This window comes from Cylas formicarius, unplaced genomic scaffold (assembly GCF_029955315.1).
Source record: "Cylas formicarius isolate icCylForm1 unplaced genomic scaffold, icCylForm1.1 PGA_scaffold_7__23_contigs__length_41026272, whole genome shotgun sequence".
Lineage (NCBI taxonomy): Eukaryota > Metazoa > Arthropoda > Insecta > Coleoptera > Brentidae > Cylas > Cylas formicarius.
This window is the reverse complement of record NW_026844352.1, coordinates 11061461-11084539: the sequence shown is the minus strand read 5'-3', so window position 1 is coordinate 11084539 and position 23079 is coordinate 11061461. Positions and strand designations below refer to the sequence as shown.

At 32.7% G+C, this 23079-nt stretch overlaps 2 protein-coding genes across 2 annotated transcripts in view; both read left to right on the top strand.

The window, feature by feature from the left end:
* The window catches only part of LOC132704817 (paired mesoderm homeobox protein 2B-like), an 85402-nt gene extending 74527 nt beyond the window's left edge, over positions 1-10875 (top strand). The window contains exons 3-4 of the mRNA XM_060675084.1: positions 4368-4650; positions 10508-10875. Coding sequence (XP_060531067.1) covers positions 4368-4650; positions 10508-10761 — 537 coding nt within the window. The 3' untranslated portion in view covers positions 10762-10875. The remainder of the gene's footprint in view (positions 1-4367; positions 4651-10507) is intronic.
* A 4300-nt stretch (positions 10876-15175) lies between these two features.
* On the top strand, positions 15176-21130 carry LOC132704702 (muscle-specific protein 20). Its single transcript, XM_060674881.1, has 3 exons — positions 15176-15336; positions 15405-15616; positions 20634-21130. Exons 1-3 carry the CDS (start codon positions 15307-15309, stop codon positions 20944-20946), a joined length of 555 nt encoding a protein of 184 aa, XP_060530864.1. The 5' UTR covers positions 15176-15306; the 3' UTR covers positions 20947-21130.
* Positions 21131-23079: the final 1949 nt, after the last annotated feature.

Genomic DNA, 23079 nt, shown 5'->3' with positions numbered 1-23079 from the left:
ACGTTATATAATCCCTCGGATCCTTTCAACTTGAAAAAGGTTTTGGTTAGTTAGGCACTGCTGGTTAGAAACTGTAGAAACTGTAAATCTGGCAAGTTTCAGTAATATTGCGAAATAAATTTGTGTACGAGTAATAAACAGAGAAAATTTTAATTTTTTGGATTGGGATTAATTTTTTTATTCTTTTTAAAGCAGAGACTTTTACCGTTTTGGATATCCCAGCACTGAAGAAGTGATATTCCTAGGCTATTCTCCGTAGCTAAGTAGTTTTGAATTACTTTAGAAGACAAAGTAAAGGTTGTCAATAATAGCGGCAATTTTACCAAATATGTATTAAGTATTATTGACGAACAGCAGATAGTTATTAGCTTAATTCTTCTTATTTAGTGTAAAAGTATTCGGTAGGCAGTCCGGATGAGATTTTGCGCCAAGTAATTCAAGTCGCTGAAATGTTAAAATGAATATAGGCACATACATATTTTGGAACAGGGTGCAAATTACTTATAGTAAAATAAGCCTTTACATCATATGCCAGAAACATCCCTACTTATAATACATTAAGATTTACTGTCAATTACAAAATTATCCAAATAAAATCGAAACAACATATAAAGTATCTAGGTATGCATCTGGATAGTCACCTAAAGTAGGATGTTCAGATCGAATATGTTGTGAAAAAGAATAGGGCACTTTTAGACAGATTCAAGTTTTTGTCTTCGATCTTAAATGATGCACAATTAAAACCGCTCTATCATGCACTTGTTGAAACCCATATTAGATATATGTAGCCTAACAGCCTGGGGAGGTGTATCTCTTTATCTAATGGATCAATTAAAAAAAATGAAAAATGGATCTTGAAAATAATTCACAAAAAAACAGTGCTCTTCCCAACATAAGAATTATATGATTTGGCAAAAGTTCTCGATCTGCCTCAAATATTCTGCCACGATCTGTTAATATGTCAACACAAAAATAAACACTTCTTGGAAAAATCGACCATGAATATATAAAATACAAGGAATAAACTCAACAAATATAAATTGCAAGTTGTTGAAAAGATTATAGTGTCGAGATGCCATACATTCCCAGCTTCAAAATTGTATAACTGCCTAACTGAAGATATTAAAAAATTAAATTCTTTAAATTTATTAGTCAGTATATAAAAAATGAATAAAAAAACTAACCAAAACTGCAATTGATTTATTCTTTAAATAAATTATTTAACTGATGATTTTATCTTGTTGGCTCAGTTTTTATATTGTTTTTATCTACTGGAACATAAAATAAACTTTTTTAGTTAAGTAATAATTTTAATTGCATCGTTGATTTTTGGTGGTGCTATAGACAATTCATTGTGTTACAAATAAAGAATATATTAATTATTGCTGCCCACGCTCAAGAGATTTCTTTAGTGGGTTTGTACAGTATTATATTTGCCATATTATAAAAAATTGGAATAACTGTACATTGTTTAATATATAAGTAAATATATTATTATTATTATTATTATTATTATTATAATTACTATTATTATTATTATTATTATTATTATTATTATTATATGTTACTGGCCAAACCCAATTTCAAGTTAAACTAGTTTGTTCTAGGCCAAATCAGTTTATAAGAAACTAGGAAAGCAGCAAGTGTTAACGAGCCAAACAAGAATATAAAATATGATGACCGGTTTGGTTAATTTTTGCTTCTTGCTTTCTAACAGATAAACCACTAGAGTAGACTTGGCCTGAAATAGGGTTTGTCGCGTAAATGTGCACCATTATGAGTTGGCCAACCATAACATTTCGCATGCAGTTTTTTTAAACGTTTGCTTCGATATTGGCATCGAATTTAAAAGTGATCCGTCACTCGCTTGATGTTCACGTACCCGCTAATTGTTTGAAGATTATCATTATGTAACCATTATTATCAGTTGATTAATTAGTTCTAAAATTTTTGTTTCAACTCAACCGAAACGCCTTAAAAAAACAAACGATAGTGGTATTTAATTCAGGTTCCAAGTTTTTTTAGATTTTAGATATACGTACCCGCATATCTTTAAATCAATCCCCCTTAACATATCGCGCGTTTATTTTTGTTGCCAACCCCAAAAACAAGAGCATTCCCCATCTCGTCGTCCCGCTGCGTATTTGCAGAACAATTTACAATAATTGCAGTGCCCCGCTGGCAGCCAATAAATAAAAGCAGAATTGATTAGGCTGATTGCCTCGCGGGTTCAGTTTAACATAAATAAAAGCCGAACAACGCCATCCCCGCAACGCAAAAGAATCGAGCGGATCATTTTTGCGAATCGTTAATTGTTTTTCCCGTAAATCCGCATTTACTTAAACTTTCCAGTTTTGGGGGCACGATGAAACTTATTTTTATGTCTGGTTTCATGAGTATATTCGACAACTGCCTATGAGTTTATTTGTCATAGTCTTCAGGCTGTGTCATGTTCTTTGTACCTAGTTGATATTTTTCGTCCGGTCTCTCTAATGACGCATATTCATAGAATACTCTAAACTACTGGTATCTCAAACGGAATTTTGTTTTTGACTGATAGAAGACGTTGACAGGTTTTTGTACAATCGGTAAATCTGGTTTTGACGTTATATTTCGTATGAACTTTTGATATATGGTCAGTAATGTGCACGCAAGGAAGGCCAATATGAGGTTCCTTTCGGACTCATTGTTCTTGAAAGGTTGTGGTGAGGTGTATTTTGTGATGGAACACTTGATATCTCCAATGCGGAGATTACAAGATGTTTTAATTCTGAGCTCAGTGACTCCGGTTGGGACAGTTTTGCGGCTCTGTAAACAAGAGGTATCGATCTGTGTGCGTAGGTTTTCTGTAAACCGAATGACTCTATATAAGGTCTGATTTTATATTGATAAGAATATCCAAGAACGTGAGATTATTGTTAATGTCCATTTCAATGATAAAACGTATGTTAGAGTGTGTCGAGTTTAAACGGCTAAGAAAATCTCCGAGGAATTGTTGACCATGAGGCCAACTAACAAAAATATCATCAACGTAGCGTTTCCATAATTTTGGTTTTAGATGGAAGGTATAGATGGTTTTCTTTTCAAAGGCTTCCATAAATATATTCGCGATGACTGGTGATAATGGAGAACCCATAGCTGTTATCGATGTTTGTTCCAAAATTTGATCGTTATAAGAAAAATGTATTCTAGACAAGCATTTTTCAATTGAGATGAGAAGGTTTGGTTTCAGATTCTCGGATTTTAACATATCTCAAATAATATTGAGGGTTTCAGGAATACAGAGTTTAGTAAAGAACGATTATTCTACATCGAAACAAACCAGAATATCTTGTGGATCTAATGTGATGGTTTTTAATTGTTAATTGAAATGAAAGGAATTAATTACGAAACTATCAGTTTTCCCTGTAAATGGCTTTAATATACAAGAGAAGATGTCGCCCATCTTAAAAAAATATTTATAAAGGTATAGAGTAGAATGTGAGCCAGTTTCAGTTAAAGTTCAGTTAAGAAGCCAACAGGATGATTGGCGAAACGTCAGCAAGTTCGATTCATCAACAACCGGCGCAGGAGGAATCCATTCCATGATGATATGGTCTATGTTTTAGTCACCAAAATAGCATTTTGAAAATTAGACAAACGACTCGATATTTTGTATTTTATGTACGATACTAAACCCAATGTGTCTAATGGGCATTAAATTAAATTAATTCAATTAAATTCTAATTTAGTTAAAACAACTGACATCATTTATTTTCCAGTGTCCATAAATCTATGATATAAGGATTTTAATCTTCTTGAACCTAAATAAGTGCAATTCTATAATCTTAATAAAAATTAGTATATATTAAACGAGACCTCGCACTCAGGTTTTATTATGTTATATTTTTAGTTTGTTTCCAACAAATCATATCCAGCCAATTAAATGTAGAAATATAAATAGTGAATAATTCATTATCTATTTCCTTAAAAACTGGAACTGAACAAGATTTTAACGGATTTAATGAACATTGCATTAATCTATTTTTTCAATCTGTATCTGCAAATTCAGTATGCGTTATGGTGATTAAACTTTAAAAAACTATCTCCAAATAATGAATTAAATCACATACTTTGTAATCGATGTACCGCATCAACATGTGTTAAAGTATTTATGCCAAAACAATTACATTGCAAGCTGTTTCCTTAATCGTGGCAGTGTTCCAATCTACTTACTTATCTTTGCCGTACCCAAAACCTTTTAAATTGTGCGTGTAAGTCAAACGACATAAATAGATTTATAGTGTTTTCCAAATCAGATAACTTGCCCATTTGGTTAATTGGCCTGAAAAATGTTATCCGCTTATAACTTCTTTCGTTCATTGCAGGTATGGTTCCAAAACAGAAGGGCCAAATTTCGTAAACAGGAACGTTTAGCACAACAAAAAGCGTCGAATCAAAGTCAAGCAAACAACAGTGCGGATAGTCCGAATCCGCCATCGATCAAAGCGGAAGGAGTCAGTAGTGGTTCGAAATCCGCCCAAGGACTTCAAAAGGACGTCAAGCCCGGATCACCACATTCGAGCATCTCGACAACCCCCAACTCCAATACGAGTAGCCTATCCAGCCACCATTCCTCGAATGGCATTGACATCAAACCTGTTAGTAATGGTAAGTATTTTTTGTCTTATGTTGTTATTGTTGACAAGTATATATAGGTTACTTACTTTTAATTGAACGATTAATCATGAAAATGCTTGATAGATCACTGTTTATACTTAGAGTGTCCTTAAATTCAGTCTCTTCATGTGGGTCCAAAGATCACTAATTTATTATTAATTTAATGTTAAACCGTTTCAAAATAGTGAACCGTTTTAACGTATCAAATGCCTTTTTGCACTTTTTACAGACTCACCTTGGCCCTCTTGCAGTGGAAAATACCCTCCTTTCATCTAAAAATACCACTTTTCTAAATTGTGATATGTAATTTTCACTATATTTCTTTCAAAATCGAACGCCGACTCACTATCTGTGTCAAATAAAAATCTTCGGTTTCAGTTCTTTTATAGCCTAAACCCAACACAATGATTCAAGTCCAGACTGATACTGTTACAGTGGATTTGACCTATTTAGATACTAAATCACAATCCGAACTTCCATTTTTTACATCCTCCCTCAAATCTTCAGTTATTAGCATTCTTCGTCAAATTTTTTAGTCTGTACAAAAATAAAAATAAATAAATAATAAATAAATTTTGCTTTTGATAGCTCTGTCATTAATAACTAAATAAAAAAAGTCATACTTACCTAAAGGAATATGTTTTTTTTTGAAAATTAAAATAAAAAGAGAATTACAATAAGTAACAAAAAATTAATTGTGAATTCTTTAAACAGTGCGTATGGCTCTGATCCCAAGAATACAAATAATAAATTTATAAAAAGAAGAAATAGAAAAAATGGTAAGTATACAAACCATTACTTAATCTTATTACTATTATACATTATAGAGTACATTTAATTTACATTCAAGTGAATTTTTACAAATGTTATTATATTTATTTATATATCTTAAATTTTCTGAAAGTTCATTATAAGTACATGCTGCTTGGAATACTTTATTGGAAAGTCCTTTATTAGTTCTGATATTATAATTGTAAATATCGTTATGAGACATGTGAACGTCTTTATTAAATATAATCTTCATGTTAGACTTTTGTATTTTATTTATCACCTTATACATAAATTTACATTGTTCTAGCTTAAGCAATTTTTCTATTTTATAAATGTCCAATTCCTTATACAAATTTTCTGTATGCATGCGACGATCATAATTAGATGAAATTTGTAAGAATTTATTTTGTAGAGTGTGTATTTTATTAAAATCAGTTACGCCACTACACCCCTGCAACCTGTAAACTGAAATCAAAATCTGGGATCTATACAAATTCAAGTATGGCTCTAATAAAGATTTAATTGTAATTGTAGAGATTAGATCTTTTGAGGTAAAAATAATGTACTGTTTGAGCAAGGGCATCTTTTAGAAAAGTACTTGTCACACAATACGCAACAACACCATACCAGTCGATTGTTGCCGTCGCGGGTTCTCTTGTAGAACACAACAATGGCGGGAGGCAGCTAAAGAGTTGACAGTAATGGAAATAAACGAGAGGCGTCGGGCAATTTTCTAGATTAAACGTCAGGGAACGGTGGCAGAAGCGCCGATGCCTTCGTTGGTCCAACACTATGAATGAGAGAGTCCTGTAGGATGACGGTATGGGAAGGGATAGGAAAAGCATAGGGACGGACTGTTGATACTTTTAAATATCGAACATTGCATTTTTAATATAATTGTATAAGGGTAAGGTTTTACAATTCCTCCCTTCAGAAAGTCGCATCAAATCAATTTTTACAGGTGTCAGTCATATTAGTTTACTGAAAATGTTGTTGTTTGATACCCTGAGAAAAATATACACTTATTTTCAATTTTGACAACTATAACTTTCATTAAAAGGAGTCATTCTTCTGCACAATGTATCGAACTTCTTATAAAAATATATCTGCATCTTCAGTGCTTAATAGCTCTAGGAATATCAATACTGAAAAACCAAATTTCCTATTGCAATTTTGAATCATTATCGCCAATTTCATGAACGATTCTTTATCAAATATTCGCGTTTAAGGACCTCGCTATTTATCGGAATAGCTGTGTGGATATAATGTCCATTGTGTCCCTCAGTTGCAATTGGAATAGTAGTGACAGGTTCTAGTTCACTAAATTAAACATCTGACTTTAGGACAACGTTTTGTTTAATACTTTTAAACCACACACAAATAAAATAAAATAATGTGATTGAAAACAGAAAATAAAAATGTTAAAAAAATAAAAACCAGCCACAACGAAAGAACACAGAGCGAAAGATATGCATAAATACTGGACGTTTTGTAAACTCTATAGAATCAATGTGGTTTCTTCCGAAACAGCACAAGTAAAAAAATCCACATTATTAGTAAGGGTATAAAACTGATAAAAATGCCGGTAGTTATCTAATCTAATAATAATTTGAAAAGATACTAATTTTGTTGCATTCAGGTTGGGTCCATAAAACAAAGGAATATGCGTTAGAAGTAAATGACAGCTAACATACTGAGTGTTTCAAAAGATCTCACTTAAAAGACTAAATATGTAAATAACCAAAAAACCGAAAAGATATCGTTACAGTTAGAATACATGTTAGAATATATCGTCCTAAAATGGTTACTGTATGATTTAAAATTATTCAATTTAGTGTTAATATTTATTTATATAAAGGATTTTCTGGCACTTAGTTTCTCCTATCAGGATTTTAGAAGAACTGAATTTGAACTTTTGGACTGTAGAAAAATTATATGGACAATGTGCTGTTCCTAATTTATCTATGTATGTAATAGTACAATGGTTTTTATGTACGTAAAACCCCCATTTTTTACATGAGATATTGGATCTTTAAAATTAGAAAAGGGACTGACTACAGTTTTTTTTTTGTATTTAGGGCAATTCTTGTATTGTATTGTCTGAGTATGCGAAAGAGAGAGAGAGAGAGGTTCACTAAGCCTAGTTTAAAGTAAGTTAAATTCCTAATTTTTATTTGTGTTGGTGGACTATTTTCATTCTGTTTCTTAATGAATTTATAGTTTTTTATTCTTTAAATTTCACGTGTCCTAAGTTATTCCCTCCACATTTACGTGACATCAAAACTGCATATTTTTGGGAATCCAGATTTATATTTAATAATTCGTACGTAGATTCTTAGTCACAACCAGCGTCACGAAGCCGTCCGATTCGAATGACCGTATTGATTAATTGCCGCCTTTTTTCGTCCACAAACATTGTAACTTCAAAAATAGCTATCGTGATATATGTTTTTTTTTGAAATGATAAATCTGAATGGCATTTTCCAGAAAACTTGGACAAAATTCGGAATACATCTCTGTTAAGTGCTTGACTTCGCGTCTACCGTCCTGAAAATGAATAACACATAATATGAAGCATTTTGGAGTTGGCCAGATGTTGCGTCTAGATTTATCGGCTGAATATAAAAATAATATTGTCCCCTTCGATTTCGGGTCAATTTTTATTTTGATGCATGACACCGCGCCAGGATACGAGAGGAAATATTTCACCTGCGTTTTATCTCCATTGCAATTGAATCGAATATTTTTGGGCTCGAAATAAAATGGATACTTAGAGAAAACAAAAATGTTTAACTTTTATTTCTTGTACGAGCAGATAACATTGACGACATTACCTCTTTCTGTCATTTAAATGGATATCTATATCTATAATTTATATCTACCACCGTGTGGATCATCTGATGCAAAATTGGAATAAGTAATTGTTGGTCAACAACTTGTAAACTAGGGATTTATTAAGCAAAAGTACGGAACCGTTGAGATCTGTTATTAGCAACAACAACAGGTGTCTTCAATCTCAAGTAAAAAGGATAAACATATTAAGTATCTGCGCTATCACACTCTATAGTGATACCTATTATTTAAAGTAGTAGAATAAGGACAGTACCAATAAAGGTATGAAGTGTTTATTTTCACTCAAAGTTCAAATCCCTTATATATTTTCTTTCGCTGTTAAAACTCTAAATATGTCTGACTGATACTACTTGAAAATTTCACTTTATTTTTGATCAGGTTGTCCAAAATGGGATCTATTTTTATCACTTTTTATGCAAACATTTTGATTACTAAAAATTAATAAACATATTTTTAAGACTTTACTACAAAGTGTATCCATCTCTTCCAATAAAATGTATTATTGAACACAAAATTATTGGAAGCAATACGAGACAATTGGTAAATTTGTGAAGATATCTTGCGAAAAATGTATATTATGCTTATATTATATAGATAGACTATTGTATTCAATTTTATTGTTTATCATTGGTTCTTCTCGTAAGTTTTATCATTAAAAAACGTCTAAACTACAGAGACTCAACTTTTATTTATTTTAAAAATTAGGCAAATGCAAGAATCGTAACAAATTTAGAAGATGGTTGATCCTTATCAGCAGGGGCACAACATTTTAATATAAACAGAAGAAGAAACACTTGGAAGGTATTTAATATTTTGTGTAATCTCCATCCGCATCAATCACAGCTTATGGTCATAAAAGGAGTTATGAAGTTTTTTTCAAGCGACAATTCTTCCCATACTTCCTGAATACCTTGCCATAGCCACTCGCAGTTTTGAGGCATAAAATTTCTTCTACACAGCAGTTTAACTATAATCTCCCTTATGTCTTCGATTGGGTTGATATCAGGACTGTTACTTAGCCGAGGCAAGGTTTCAATGTTGGCATTTTGTAGCCATTGTGTGACGATATTTGCAGCATGGACAAGACAGTTGTCTTGTTTGAAAATATAATTATTTTGCGGGTTAAGCTGTTCCACACCGGACACTATAACGTTCGGCAAAATTTCGACAAAAGTTTGACCAATAAATCTCCCCTCAATCTACCATACCATTCAAATTTCTCTGGATGAAATGAAATCCATCCCCGTATATTTATCTTTACACTTTGATTTTACACTTTTTTGAGTACTGGAATATCTTTTTAAACTGCTGTTCTTGCGCTTGATATTTAAGAGCGAAAATAAGCGAAATAGCGAATAAGCCAAAATTTTGTTTGAGATACCAAGCGTTAATAGCGCTTCATGTATATACGGCATTGGAGAGACGCGACGAAAAATATCAACTGGGCTCAAAGAACATGAAAGAGCCTCATCAAGGAACTCTTCATCAATCATCATCATCCGAAACAATTTCCATGCTCCTCCTTTAGTTCCACCCCCTCAAACAATACAGGTACCAAATAAATTTCAAGCCAGTTTCAGTTGAGCTCTGAAGAAGCCAACAGGATGATTGACAAAACGTCAGCAAGTTCGATTCATCATCAACCGACAATGGAGAAATCCAGAAGTTTTGTAAATGGTATTGCAGTACCCTGTGGAAGTTTCATTGAAAACTCCACTTTTTCCTGTTAAACAAAACCGAAATTGATTTTTATGGTCAACCAAGCATTAAAATTGGAACCACGTTAATGGGGTAAAGAATCTAAGTTTGAAGTTTGTGTAAACGATTTATGAAGCAGAATTAACTAACTGAATTCCAAAAGAACAGTTTCACACACACTGACTCAGAAAGAAAGTTAAGTTTCCTGTAATGATTTGACTTCCTCTTTTTGTTGATGGCACCAGTAATTCTGCAAAATACAAAATTAATTTCACAGGAACAATTGTCATACTGCTCAAGCCGCCAAGTCATGGAATAAAGAAGTTAACATTTTCTTTATTGTAATTGAAATAAGCAACAGATATTGTTGATCAGCAGCAAAATTTCAAAATTGTCTTAGTTGAGTGAGTTATTTCAAATAAATGAAAATTAGTTTAGATGCAATATTGTGTTAATTTTCTCTCTTAATATCTAAGTGACATAATTTGTAAAAGTGCGTAGACCTGAAAAATGTATCTTATTTCAGGCAAACTGTCAGACGATACAATATCGAACAACAACAAATGGTCGGCTATGAGTCCCCAAACTTGTAATACCGCCCTTTTGGTCCATCAAGCCAACAAGGTGCTGTCGTCCCAACCGAGTCACCTACAAAGCCACCATGCGGCGGCCGCAGCAGCTCTATCTTCGCCGTTCACATCGTTACTGGGTTCTGGAGGAGCCGCCTCTTACTTGTTGGGTGACCACCTGAAACCCAATTCCGCAAATCATTTATTTTAAAGTTAGCAATTTAAACGGAACATTGGAACTTGTACCACGGTGAAAGCGTACGCGACGAAGTTCTCCAAGTCACGTGCAAATACCACGCTACCAATTTATCCCCACCACTGGTATAGCGAGTTAAATTTCGTTGACACAAAAATTGATCATACTGGTGCAACATTTTTACAGTTTGTTTCGTTTTTCTTCGATATTGATAAATTTTTGCTAAATTAGATAAAATTTGCGCTTGAATGAGAGTTGAAAATAGTTTAGAATGTGAAAAAGTTACGGAAAAGCACACTTTTTGTACGTATTGCAAACCTACTTTTTGATTTATTCAAATCAAAATAATTTTATTAATACGCCTTATCCCAAAATATGTAAAGGATATGACTTATTACGGTAAACTCATAATTTTCAATACATAAATATATATCCAATTCTAAAAGAATATTTTTTCCTACATAAAAAACATTGAAGACTCAGTAAAAACCAAATACAAAAGCATTGTCAAAACAATTTTGGACTCAGAAAATATTGTTTTAAAAGCGTTTGATTAAGTTTTGAAAATAGATTAGTATATTAAAAGGTTACAAAAAGAACATTTTTTGTAACTATTACAGACTTGTATTTTCCCAAAATAATGATATAAATATGTTTTGTTCTGAAGAACTGAAGACTGTTACGTTATAAGAAAAACTATATTACTTAGAATTGTAAACTCTATCATAATTTTCAACACATAGTGTCAAATATGTATCTAAATCTAAAAGAGCAACTATTTCTACATGAAACACAGTTGAAAAACCTTTTTTGTACCTTTTACAAATTTTAATACTTTCAGTGAAATACGAAAAGCCTTGTGGCTGTAGAATTGTGGCTACCGTCATCAAAATCTATGTCGAATGAAAAGCATTTAAAAAATTATGGATTGAGAATTTTTTTTTAAAGTCCTTGAGTCCAAATCATCAGATAGGATAAAACTTGCTGGGGATGAAATTGTAGAGAAAGAACTAATTTATTATCAACGGTTTTATTTTTGCAGGAGGCATCGTTTTAGTATCAGCAATGGCGTACTAACGTGGTACAATTTTCAGTGTCGCATTATCGAATTACCATTAAATTTTTTGAAATATATGAGTAATCCGCAAAAACACAGATGTCCGTCTTCGGTGATGAATTTATCTAATTATACGATTTGTATACGGATAGGATTTTGTAAGTATTGTTAATAAATTCTAGTCTAATTGATAACATTAACAAAATAGCCATCCGTCATTTTGTTCTCCCGATTTTGGTGAGTACAAATTCCAGTATTCGTTGATATGTTTTTGTTATTAGAGAAGGAGGGAGGCTAATCAACAATCCGCATAAGTTTTGTAATTGGAAGAAAATAGCCCTTAGATAAAAATTATGTCATAACTTCTTACCCACAATCTTTTAAAAATTTGTGTTTAGAGCTCTTGATTAAAGAAACCGTTTTGTGGAAGTTTATTTATTTATGCGTTTTTTAAATGACAATTTATATTTAGTCACTTCAACGTCTGAAACGATTGAGGCACTTCTTACCCCGAGCACTACTATAATCATTTGTACTCTTATTGCATATTCTTGATTACGGTTGGACCTCCTACGCAAAATATTGACTCATTGCACTTTTTGGGTGCTTGTAAATTTTCATTCTGTAAATAAATGTTTATAAATTTTTGCAGGGCGCAATGATTGCATTTTAGTTTTGAAGATTACAATTGATGGTTTCAAACCAGAAAATTAAATTTATTATTTTTTGTGTTTTTCCTTCTTTTTACGAATAAAACCTTTTGTTTTCAATCGCGTGTACAATAAACGATCTAATATCAGAAAATGTGTCTAGTCCAATAAATTTATGTAAAAAAGATTGAAATAAACGATATTGTATATAAAACGCCTTTTATTATCGCAAATCACAAAATAATTGCAAATTCAAAATAAGGAAATTGACGGGGCTAGAAAAAGCACGCGGCGTGAGGTTGGTGCTCGTGACTTCGTGACTCATTTTTCAAATAAAAGGACTGAATTTCATGTAAACTCAAGTTCAGGAAAGTGGTGTTTTGTCAACTGGCTGTGCAAATACTTAAAACATAATCCAGACACAAGAGAAAACTGTGATTGATAGAAAACCAGCCAAGTTCATTTTTTATTTCATTTACAAACATAAAAGCTATTCAACAAGATTTTCCAATAACAAAATACCAAAAAATCTTAGTAAGATATTTCTAAAGATAATGAAAGGTAACAGAAGACAACTGCAAAATTTTGTATACTTTTGTTTGGTACAAATTCAGACTTAAATAGGATAAATCAATATCTTCGCTGTTCAGAAAAAATTTGTTCTGAATCTTTATACAGAAATTGCATTGCATTGAATGATAAGTGAAGCTGACTCGATAAAATTGTTAACAATTTTATATTGAAAAATTACGCCCGAGCGATTTCTGCGCATTTTAAGTAACCTCAATTCAGGTTTCTAAAAATATTTTCGGCATATAGATCGCATTTTATGCAGTTGATGAGTATTCTAAGGTTGACCTGAGGATACTATTATAAATAAGACATACTGATGTGTTATTCGCAGCATCTTATTAATTCCATTTTCAATCACTCCATTCGGTACATATTCATACTCCGGTAAACATTATCTGCTTCGAAAATATTTCTACAACTGACCATATTTTTGTTCAACAAAACCTGCAGACATTGTTTATTTTGTGCGCTAATTTTAACGCACTTTTGTGGATGTCGGAAGAATGCAACGATTATGAGTGTAATTAAAAATAGAAAAAATATCACCGCTATTATTACTTATATGACGTAGTTTAAACCGTTTATCATAAAATTCTCCGTAAACTCGTTTTTTAAATACGTGAGGGTTTTTCATTATTTTGAGTAATAATTTTAAAAAATGTATGTATGTATGCAATGTATCCGATAAAGTTCTCCATATTAAATAAAAAACTCTTTCATTTCATTTTCCTACTCCCTACTCTAAAATGCACAAGTAGGCACCGATGAGGAGTACGTAGAGTGTCACTTTAAGGTGTCATGTTCGCCAATCACTGACGTGATTTGAGCGAAGGATGATATTTTGACTTTTGGCAATTTTTTCAAAACTAACCAATTCAAACGCGTGACTCAAATGGATTTTATCACACTTGTTGCACTCAACATTCAAAATTCAAAATGTGACCCAAAGGATGCTAAAGTCGGTGCGATTTGTAAAGGCATAGTGGGAAATAAAACAAATTGTTCATCTTGGCCACTTATGCTTCAACAGATGTTGTTCCGCCCGAAACGTCTATCAGAATCAGTTGTATCTGACATTTATTAATGAAACTAGTACGCCTATACTCGGAGATGGATTCATGTTTTTTCTATGTAATAATGGATCAGAGTGTTCCTTAATGATATGTGAATACTTAAGTAGCTGAATCCACATGAAAAAAATTATAATAATTTTTAAAAAACTGTTGTCTGAAAACTCTGTGAATGCAATAAAAATTAAAACAATACTAAAGAAAACAGAAATAAAAGATATATATTTCATACCGTATAAAATGATAAGGAGTCAATCTTAAAACTTGGTGGCCCATTCCAGCAATTATTTCGTCTGTAGCATACGGTAAATTTTAACAACTCAAATTTTAGACCATTTTCTGTCTGTCTGAAGTCAATTGATATCGTGCATATCCATAATAATTATTGAGTTTCGGCAGCAGTTTTTCAAAAATGCGACTGTTTTGTGGTTGTAATTGGTGGTATCTCTGGAGGGTATACGACTCCGGGGCGTAATAGACTGGTAGGTAAATCAGTGGGTTTGGCCATTTTTAGTATACGAGTGGGCGCCTTCTCTCTTCGTTTTATGACCGACTATGCCATTGCAAATCGTATCGACTACATCGAGCTTTATCTAGGTTGGCATAGAACCTCTTCTTGGCAGAATCTCTGTTTAGTATTTTCATCCACTCTCTTTAGCAGGCAGTGGCCAACCAGCCACTGTCGGCTACCAGTACTAACCAGTACCAACCAGTACGCCTACTATTATTTTTACGGTCGGTGTTTTGTAGCTTAGCCGGTCTGTTGCAGATTTGACCTGTTTTTGTCCCGCCATTTTTATCCAGCATTTTCAGTGTCACTTTATTCTGCCTTGCTATCTAGTTTAATGCCTTATGACAATCCAAAACCAACTTAGATATTGTTTTGTTGCATTGCATAGATTTGTTTCCTCTCCTGAAACGCCCGGTAGATAATCCGTACTCGGCGCACGAGTGGAAGGCGTGCATATCAAACCGGCGCTATTTAATCGAGAAAATCGCACTAAAACAAATAAATCCAACTGTCTAAATATAGCCCGCTTTACAATAAACCGGCGAGTAAACTGTGAGTTTCCGAAACGACGCTGAAAAATCTTGTGGGCCGAATTGGAAATCCTCGTCGTGGTATAAAAGCGTCGACACGCGTCGGGTGTCCAGTTTAGTTGGGTGTGACAAACTTACCGGGTACACCAATCTCTAATACTCATTGAAAATGTCTCTTGAACGTCAAGTTCAGGCTAAAGTAAGTACAATCAGTGTGACTTTGCACCACAACCATTTTTTAACTCAAAATATTTTTCTTTTTGACAGATCGCCGCCAAACGCAACCCGCAACAAGACAAGGAAGCTCAGGAATGGGTCGAAACCATTTTGGGTGCCAAATTCCCCCCCGGTCAACTGTACGAAGACGTCTTGAAAGACGGCACGATTCTCTGTCAGCTCATCAACAAACTCGCCCCAGGCTCCATTCCCAAAATCAACACTTCCGGTGGACAGTTTAAGTTCATGGAAAACATCACCAAGTGAGTATTCGTACTATTCCACGCGACCCGCACCCACTTTTGACTGTGAAAATTGTTTTGGATTGGGTTATCCTTATTTTTCAATAATATGTTTTATATTCATCCTTTATTGGTTAAAATTTTGATCATAGGCTTCTTAAAATTGTTAGATTTGGTTAGTTTGTGAAGCTTGTAGACTTACAACAAAATTATATCACTTCATAATTCGGATATTAAAACTGGTTTCCTCCATCGATACCATTACTGTAGCTTTGTCCATGGGTTTGCATTGGCATCCGTGGATAGATATCATTGACAGAAAATCCAAAATAATTGCTGTAGACTGGTATTGCACAAGATTCTAGACTTAAATTGGCTTTAAAATAAAATCGAGCTCTGCTGTCTTATCCATATCCATATCTTAAGGATAATTTTGCTCACAGGCATCAATAGCATGATCGTACAATTCGTACACAGCACATGGATGGAAACATGAAACATCATACTGTTTTTTTTAAGAAGTCATTTTAATATCGTTCCCTGAAATTGGACAATGCTAGTTCCCAGGTTGTAGGTGTTAGAATGGCTATGCTGAACTTTGCTTTATACAATACTTTACTGATTAAAAATGACTTTTTATTATTGATATTATTAAACGTATTCTCAACTATTTGTAGTAGAGAACACTATAATGACAATTACAGTTTGGCACTAATTTATGCTGAACAAGGGCTGTCTGTAAAAGTTTAAAAATTATTATTATATGGAAGTCACCAGAAAAATAGTGATTTTTCTAAACATCAACACGTGTCCGAGTTTGCTGACCGCATGTTCTCATACACATATATCTGGCACTGGTCACTTATAAATAATAATATAATAAATAATAATAAATAATAAATTAGAGCAAAAATATATACCAGCTTAATTGAACTCGTTAGTACAGATCCACTTAGGTAATTTTTACCAAACAAGAGATACAAACTATGAGGTACAAAAACGGGAAACGAATGTCTACAACCTTTTTTTTGTAAATGAATGAGTCCGATAAACAGTAATTAATGTTTATTTCACTTTAAAATACTTGTGGAGGTTTCCATAAAATACTGTCCCGCGTTGAAGTGTTCACATTCAAACGGGAAACAGAAAATTTAAATAGAAATTGAACTAACCAAAAAAAAAATCAGAAAAAGAAGGGCAAAAGAATAGCTACTTATGAGGGGTGGTTTTTATTGCCCGATGAATTTCCAAAAATTCGAAATTCGTATGCAAAATGGGGCGCGACATTGGAGTCAATCCTATAATTAGAGAGTGCGCTGTTTTTGCCACGTTTCAATCCGGACGCCTACGCGAGTCGAATGGAATCCGTGCCGTCTGCTTGACATCAGATTAATGACTTTTTTGCAACAAAAATATAACGGATACGTTCGTGTTCCGTACTTTATTTGATTACAAAAACGTAAAAAAGCGCCGCGAAATGTCCGAACGCGTTAGTTTTGTCAGGAATTGAAAATATCCTCCGATACCTATTTTATTTGAAAAATCTATATGTCCGCTTGGCTTGTTTGATTGACATCCGTCCTGCGTCCGCAGATATAGTGAAATATGTTTGGTGATTCTATGGATAGCACCGATGCTAGAAAAAATAAAAAAAATATCTGTTACTGCTAAGCAAAAAATATAAAAAGTTTTTGTTAAAATGCTTTTTATATAGTTTGTTTATATACAGGGTGAATGGGGTTTGAAGGTACTGTAAAATTAATTCATTTTCATTAAAAAAGCAAAAAAATTGCACGTTTCGCTTCAGAAGATCTTGAACTTTTACACATGAAACGCAATATCGAGAATTTATCAAATTTTCCATAACAAAATGAAAACCATCAATATCGATGTGGCGATTGAATTTCATGCTTCAGTTCCATCAAATTTCGGGGTTTATTGTCGCACGCTTGCGACTTAATACAACCCCATAAGAAAAGTCAAATGGAGTTAGTCTCCTTGCAACGAGATGAATCGGTTCGGAAAGCTCTTACGCAGCAGTGCAACTGTTTCTGCTGGTCCAATTCAGGCCATAAGAAATCAGTTCAACAACGAACTCCATTAACAAAGACTGCATTCCTTTCATCTTTTTTTTGAAGATGCATTTCTCGTTTTTGAATTACTCTCAGATTCCCACATTCTGCAATTTTGCTTATTAACAAAGCCCTTGAGATTGAAATGACCCTTTCAAAACCGGCGTCCGTTAATTTAATGTAATGGAATTCTAGAAGATGCGTTCCTGATAATAGGAAACCTGTGAAATAATAATTACAGAGGAATGCCAATGAAAATTGATTCGCTGGCTGTGTAGAATGAGATAAAAAAGAAAAAAAAAAACTAGAACTAACTTAAAACTTTCTCGCCTTTGATGGTAGATATGTTATATCGAATTAGTATTCCATGAAATGCCTTGAAGATGTGTATAACATAATTCATTTCATATAATGACTAATATTTCAATGTAATATAATAGTAATGCCATACAACTTCGCATTATAAACTTTGTCGGTAACATATTTATTATGTATTTAATTGTACAGGGAATTTTAGTTTTTTCCAATTGATGGTACTTTTAAAATGCATGCGAAATGTTCTTATAAACATGAGTTGTAAAACGCTTAGTTATCAAGATAACAGGGTTTTAAATTGTGCATTAATTTTTTTCCTTTTTTTTAATATATCCAAATTGACTCTCGAATTGAAAATGAAATATAACAAAATAAAAGTTGAAAATGGGTATAGGGAAAGGCATTGCCAATCGATATAGAATACAAAATCCAGAATTAGTGTGCTACCTTGGATAAAACAACTCAGAGATCTATCATAATATGCTTGCCATTTAATTTATACACTGTGTTTGTTCTTTTCTACTTTCTTCTTCTTCTCCTTATTTAGAGCAATTTAATCGGGTAACTCATTTCTTCATCTGGAAATATACTATGATTTCTTACTGTGTGAAGAAATAAAGACTTTATTATTTTTATTATTATGATGGTCCGTAATGAAGATATGTAACTTTTTATAAGCCGAAATAGGTTTTGTTCTGTTAAACAATTCTTGGTCACTTTGATTCGAGAAAATTATAGTTGCCAATAAATGTACCTATAAGACCATTATAAAATCAGTTGCATTTATTTTATTTTTTATTTAAACAAAATTGTGTTCTTAAGACGTATAGATCTAAAAAACAATGTATTGTTCCTGAAAATTTAGGCGTCATTGTGTACAACAATAATATTTTCGGAGGACAGGTGAAGTATATATTAAATCAGAAGCGTTAGCCAAGTTTATTCAAATAATTTTTGAAATGTGGAAAAAACTTAGAAGTGTATTAATAGGAGGAGTGTTCTAGAGGACCGACTTAATATTTACGTTTACTTAACAACGTTACAGAAATAGAACGATTTATTTAGAGTAAGTTGATTTTGAAACGTAGATCTGATGCGATTAGCTTTCGCGCGCAGGCGAGTAGAAAATTCCTAGCAAAATTGTATAATATGGATTTCGGTAGTTTTACAACTGAATCATGTGCGTAAACGTAAACGCAATTTTTATTTGTTTATCTAAGTTTTATTATTGCAAATTATTGCAAATTTGTCAAATCTAACTGTTTGATGTAGAAAAATTTGCAAGCATCCACGAGACAGTTATGATTGCGGGCATTAAATATCAGGAGCAGTGAAATCTGAAATAGTTCAGAATACAATATATTGGACAAAATTGGACACTAAATGTAATATGCGGTAACGATTGGCCAACTCTGGAGGCATATTATAGAGGTGAACTTAGGGATATACCATTTGATAATTCTACAAGCTGGAGGGAACCGATCAATCATGTCACAGATTGTTATTTTTGTTATTGTCTTAAAAACAAATTTCTTAAAAATGAAAAGAAAGCATTTGGTACCATTAGTGGTTTTTGGGTCAACAATAAGGAAACTTGTTAAAAATATTCTACAACTAACTTTAAATCCTATTTGGTATAAACGTAAAATAAATTTAAAAAAATCGAAATTATTTTGCAACATTTATTTCTTTTTTATAAAAAAATTTAGTGTTATAATTCCAAATTTTTTATTGGATTACCGTGACCATTTGTCATATAAATCATGAAGAAAAAGGAATACAAATTTACAACAACAAAAAAAAGAAGGTTGAGTTACAGTCTGCAATTAACCTTTAGTTTTGAAGTACTTAATATATATTGCCACAAAAAACAAATATGAAAAACTTATATATTAATTTGCTGCAAAATTAGTTCCAGTTCCAAACAGCAGTTCGTTTGAATTTAATAATATATCTTAATAAATTCAATAACATATCAATTCTACATTTCAACATTTTAAACTAGCAATTCGGAGGAATACAGGATAATTGGTTGATAATTTAAAGGTTACTAATGTTTTTCAGATTTTTGAAAAATTTACATATTTTTACTTACTTAGAACCTGAAAATATAGTCTATTATAATTATTTACAATATTAGAAAAGTACTTTAAATTAGCTTTCACCATCACTTTCTTCATTTTGAAGTTATGTCTTTTGTGTGATCGCCATCCTATTTTTTCATAAATTAGTGAAAAGTTTTCAATTTATATTCATTCTTTTATTCACCCCGTAAGCAATGGAATGAAATTTTGTTAAATGTTACTTTATTCCTTAGCTTCGTGAGAAGGCGTTGAGTTCTGTTAATGCTCGCCGATCAGTCAGCCGAAAAGATTTCATTTAGTTGTATGTATAGCGAATAGTAGCGTCTAAACAAGTTAGCGGCTTTGTTATTTTGGACGAAATAAATTTTCGATCAACCTGAAAGATTTACGTCGATTTAAAAACGTAACAATATCATTTAATCTTGCATTTTCATAGCTCCGTTGAAGCAAGTTGCATTGTAATATCTTCAAATTTGTAAGTTGTACATCATTTTCTCAATGCCATTCTACGTTCGGATGCTAGATTGCTTGTCCGTAGTGCTCCTAAAATTTCGTTTTCTTTTGCAGTTTCCAAGCGGCCATCAAGAAATACGGTGTACCAGACATAGATGTTTTCCAAACTGTCGACTTGTGGGAAAAGAAAGACATCGCACAGGTGACCAATACCCTGTTCGCTCTCGGTAGGGCTACTTACAAGCACCCCGAATGGCCCGGTCCGAATCTAGGACCCAAACCCGCCGACGAAAACAAACGTGACTTTACAGAGGAACAACTGAAAGCCGGCGAGAGTATCATCGGTCTTCAGGCGGGCCAAAACAAAGGGGCCACTCAAGCCGGTCAAAATATCGGCGCCGGCCGCAAAATTATCATTGGAAAGTAAACGACAGCTTGATTATATAAACTTCTCGTTTAAGTTAAGTTTTTTAAGTTTAGTTTAGTTTGGAGATCAGGTGGTTTTGTACCTTTTTAACTACGGTTGCTTCTGTAATATCAATGTAAAACAAGAGACAAATAGAAGTTTATTTATTTAAAAATATTATATCAATAAATGAGTTTATTATGAAGTGAAAGCTACATATCAACCTGGTAGATTACACTTTCAGTAATGGATTTTGTCACCGTGGCAACTTCGAAAAAATAAATATCTTTAACTGTTATGAAAAAAAATATATAATAAAATATAATAATATTGATATGAAATAATATGGAACGTTACTATTAATTATTATTAATATCAATATTAAATTATTTCAGACATTATTTTTATAGTAATATTGTAATAGTTACTGAGAAACTTACACACTGTTGCGGTTAAAGTCATTTCGATTAAATTTAACATTAACGTTACATTTCATTGTAGTATCATAATATTTTGAAATAATTCCCCGTATTTGCCCGCACCTAATAAGACCAATTTTAATTGCCCTGTCGCGTCATCTCGAAGAGAATAGAATAAATAAACAGCGTCAAGTAACTGTTAGAAATGAATCCAGATATCATTATACCAAAATTAAAATTTGGGAACAATGGAAAAGGGAAAAGCCAGGATATCGCCGCACTAGATTATCGAACATATTTATTATTTAAATTTAATAGTTATATTACGTTGTTTTCGATCAGACTAAAATTTTCTTGATAATTCATATTTCCACCTAAACAAAAAATGGATTTAGCGGATGTGCTAGATCATAAACAACCTTTAAAAATGTTAAACAAATGCATGTGTTGTCGATTGAATGAATACTGCATCGACCGTGATGGAAGATAAAAGAAGATCAATCGAAGTTGGAACCTGCTAACTCAAAGGTTTGTGATTAGAATTAAGTATTCATTTCCTCATACCAAAAAAAAAGCTGAGGCTGTAAACTTAGGAACATTAACCGGACAGCAAGAATATAACAGTTGTATAATCATTAGCGTTTGAAATACTATTTCCATTTTGTCATAACTTCATCGAAGGATAAGGGAATTAGCTCCTACCGGCTTATGCTACCCGTATACGCATGTTTGTCACGCTTGTCGTTTGTCGATTCGCGAATAACATGGTTGATAATAATGTTTATATGGGATCAACGAATTGCTTCACCTGTCGGCAGATATTAGAAATAAAAAAAATCTGAAAGTAATGTTTCTGCATATTGAGATGGGAAAACGAAACGAAAACGAAAAGTTCTGCCATCTATCAACCAAGGGCTAAATTAACATGAAATCTTTTAACTTTCACTTGGTATATTATAGCTCTGCAGACATCGTTTTTCGCTAGGGTCTGGTATCAATATCTTTGTAAAGGTGGCGCTAGTGCAGTAGCGAACGTTTTAAACCTCAAACTATTGAGCTACCCTTATTTGTTTCCCTAGAAACGTCAAAAACTGGCAATGTTAGGGCATGCGAAGTAACCTTTTTTTTCTCATTATCCTACATTGCACTATTTAAGATTTTTCAATTTTAACCCTTGCGACTCTCAATCGTGCAAAAATTGATAAAATCCTTTATTTCTAAATTTTAAACAATAATTTTTCACAATTTTTCACAATTCAAAATTGTTTTTTGATGTTTAAATTCTATTATTGATCGAATTTTCCTTGTAATCTTCGGCCATTGTCGAAGATCTCCATCCTCCAGGTCGCTTCAAACTATATATGTCACCCTTCGCATTAGCAAAATGCGTAACAGAAGATTTTCGGAAACAATGACCAGTGTACGGGTTAGAATTTGGTAATTTTAGGTCTTTAGCTAATAGCTAACTAACTAGGTACATTTATAATACAATTTGTATATTCCCTGTTGAACGAGGTACTTTAACAATCAAAATGAAATCTTTATCTTCTATGTCATCGACTGTCATTTTAGTCGGTTCTTCACTGCGGCAAGCGTTCGGAATACCCATTATTAAAATGAAATGAAAAATTTTGCAACTTGCAATCACATAAAATAATCGTAAAAAATTTACCTTAACCATCAAATAGGTTTCAACATCTGTCTCTAGTATGAACTGATTAACTGTTTCTCGATT

Coding starts and splice junctions, on each gene's coding strand:
- LOC132704702 (XM_060674881.1), top strand. CDS start 15,307: ATGTCTCTTGAACGTCAAGTTCAGGCTAAA. Junction 15,337..15,404: donor AACGTCAAGTTCAGGCTAAA/GTAAGTACAATC, acceptor TCTTTTTGACAG/ATCGCCGCCAAACGCAACCC. Junction 15,617..20,633: donor TTCATGGAAAACATCACCAA/GTGAGTATTCGT, acceptor TTTCTTTTGCAG/TTTCCAAGCGGCCATCAAGA.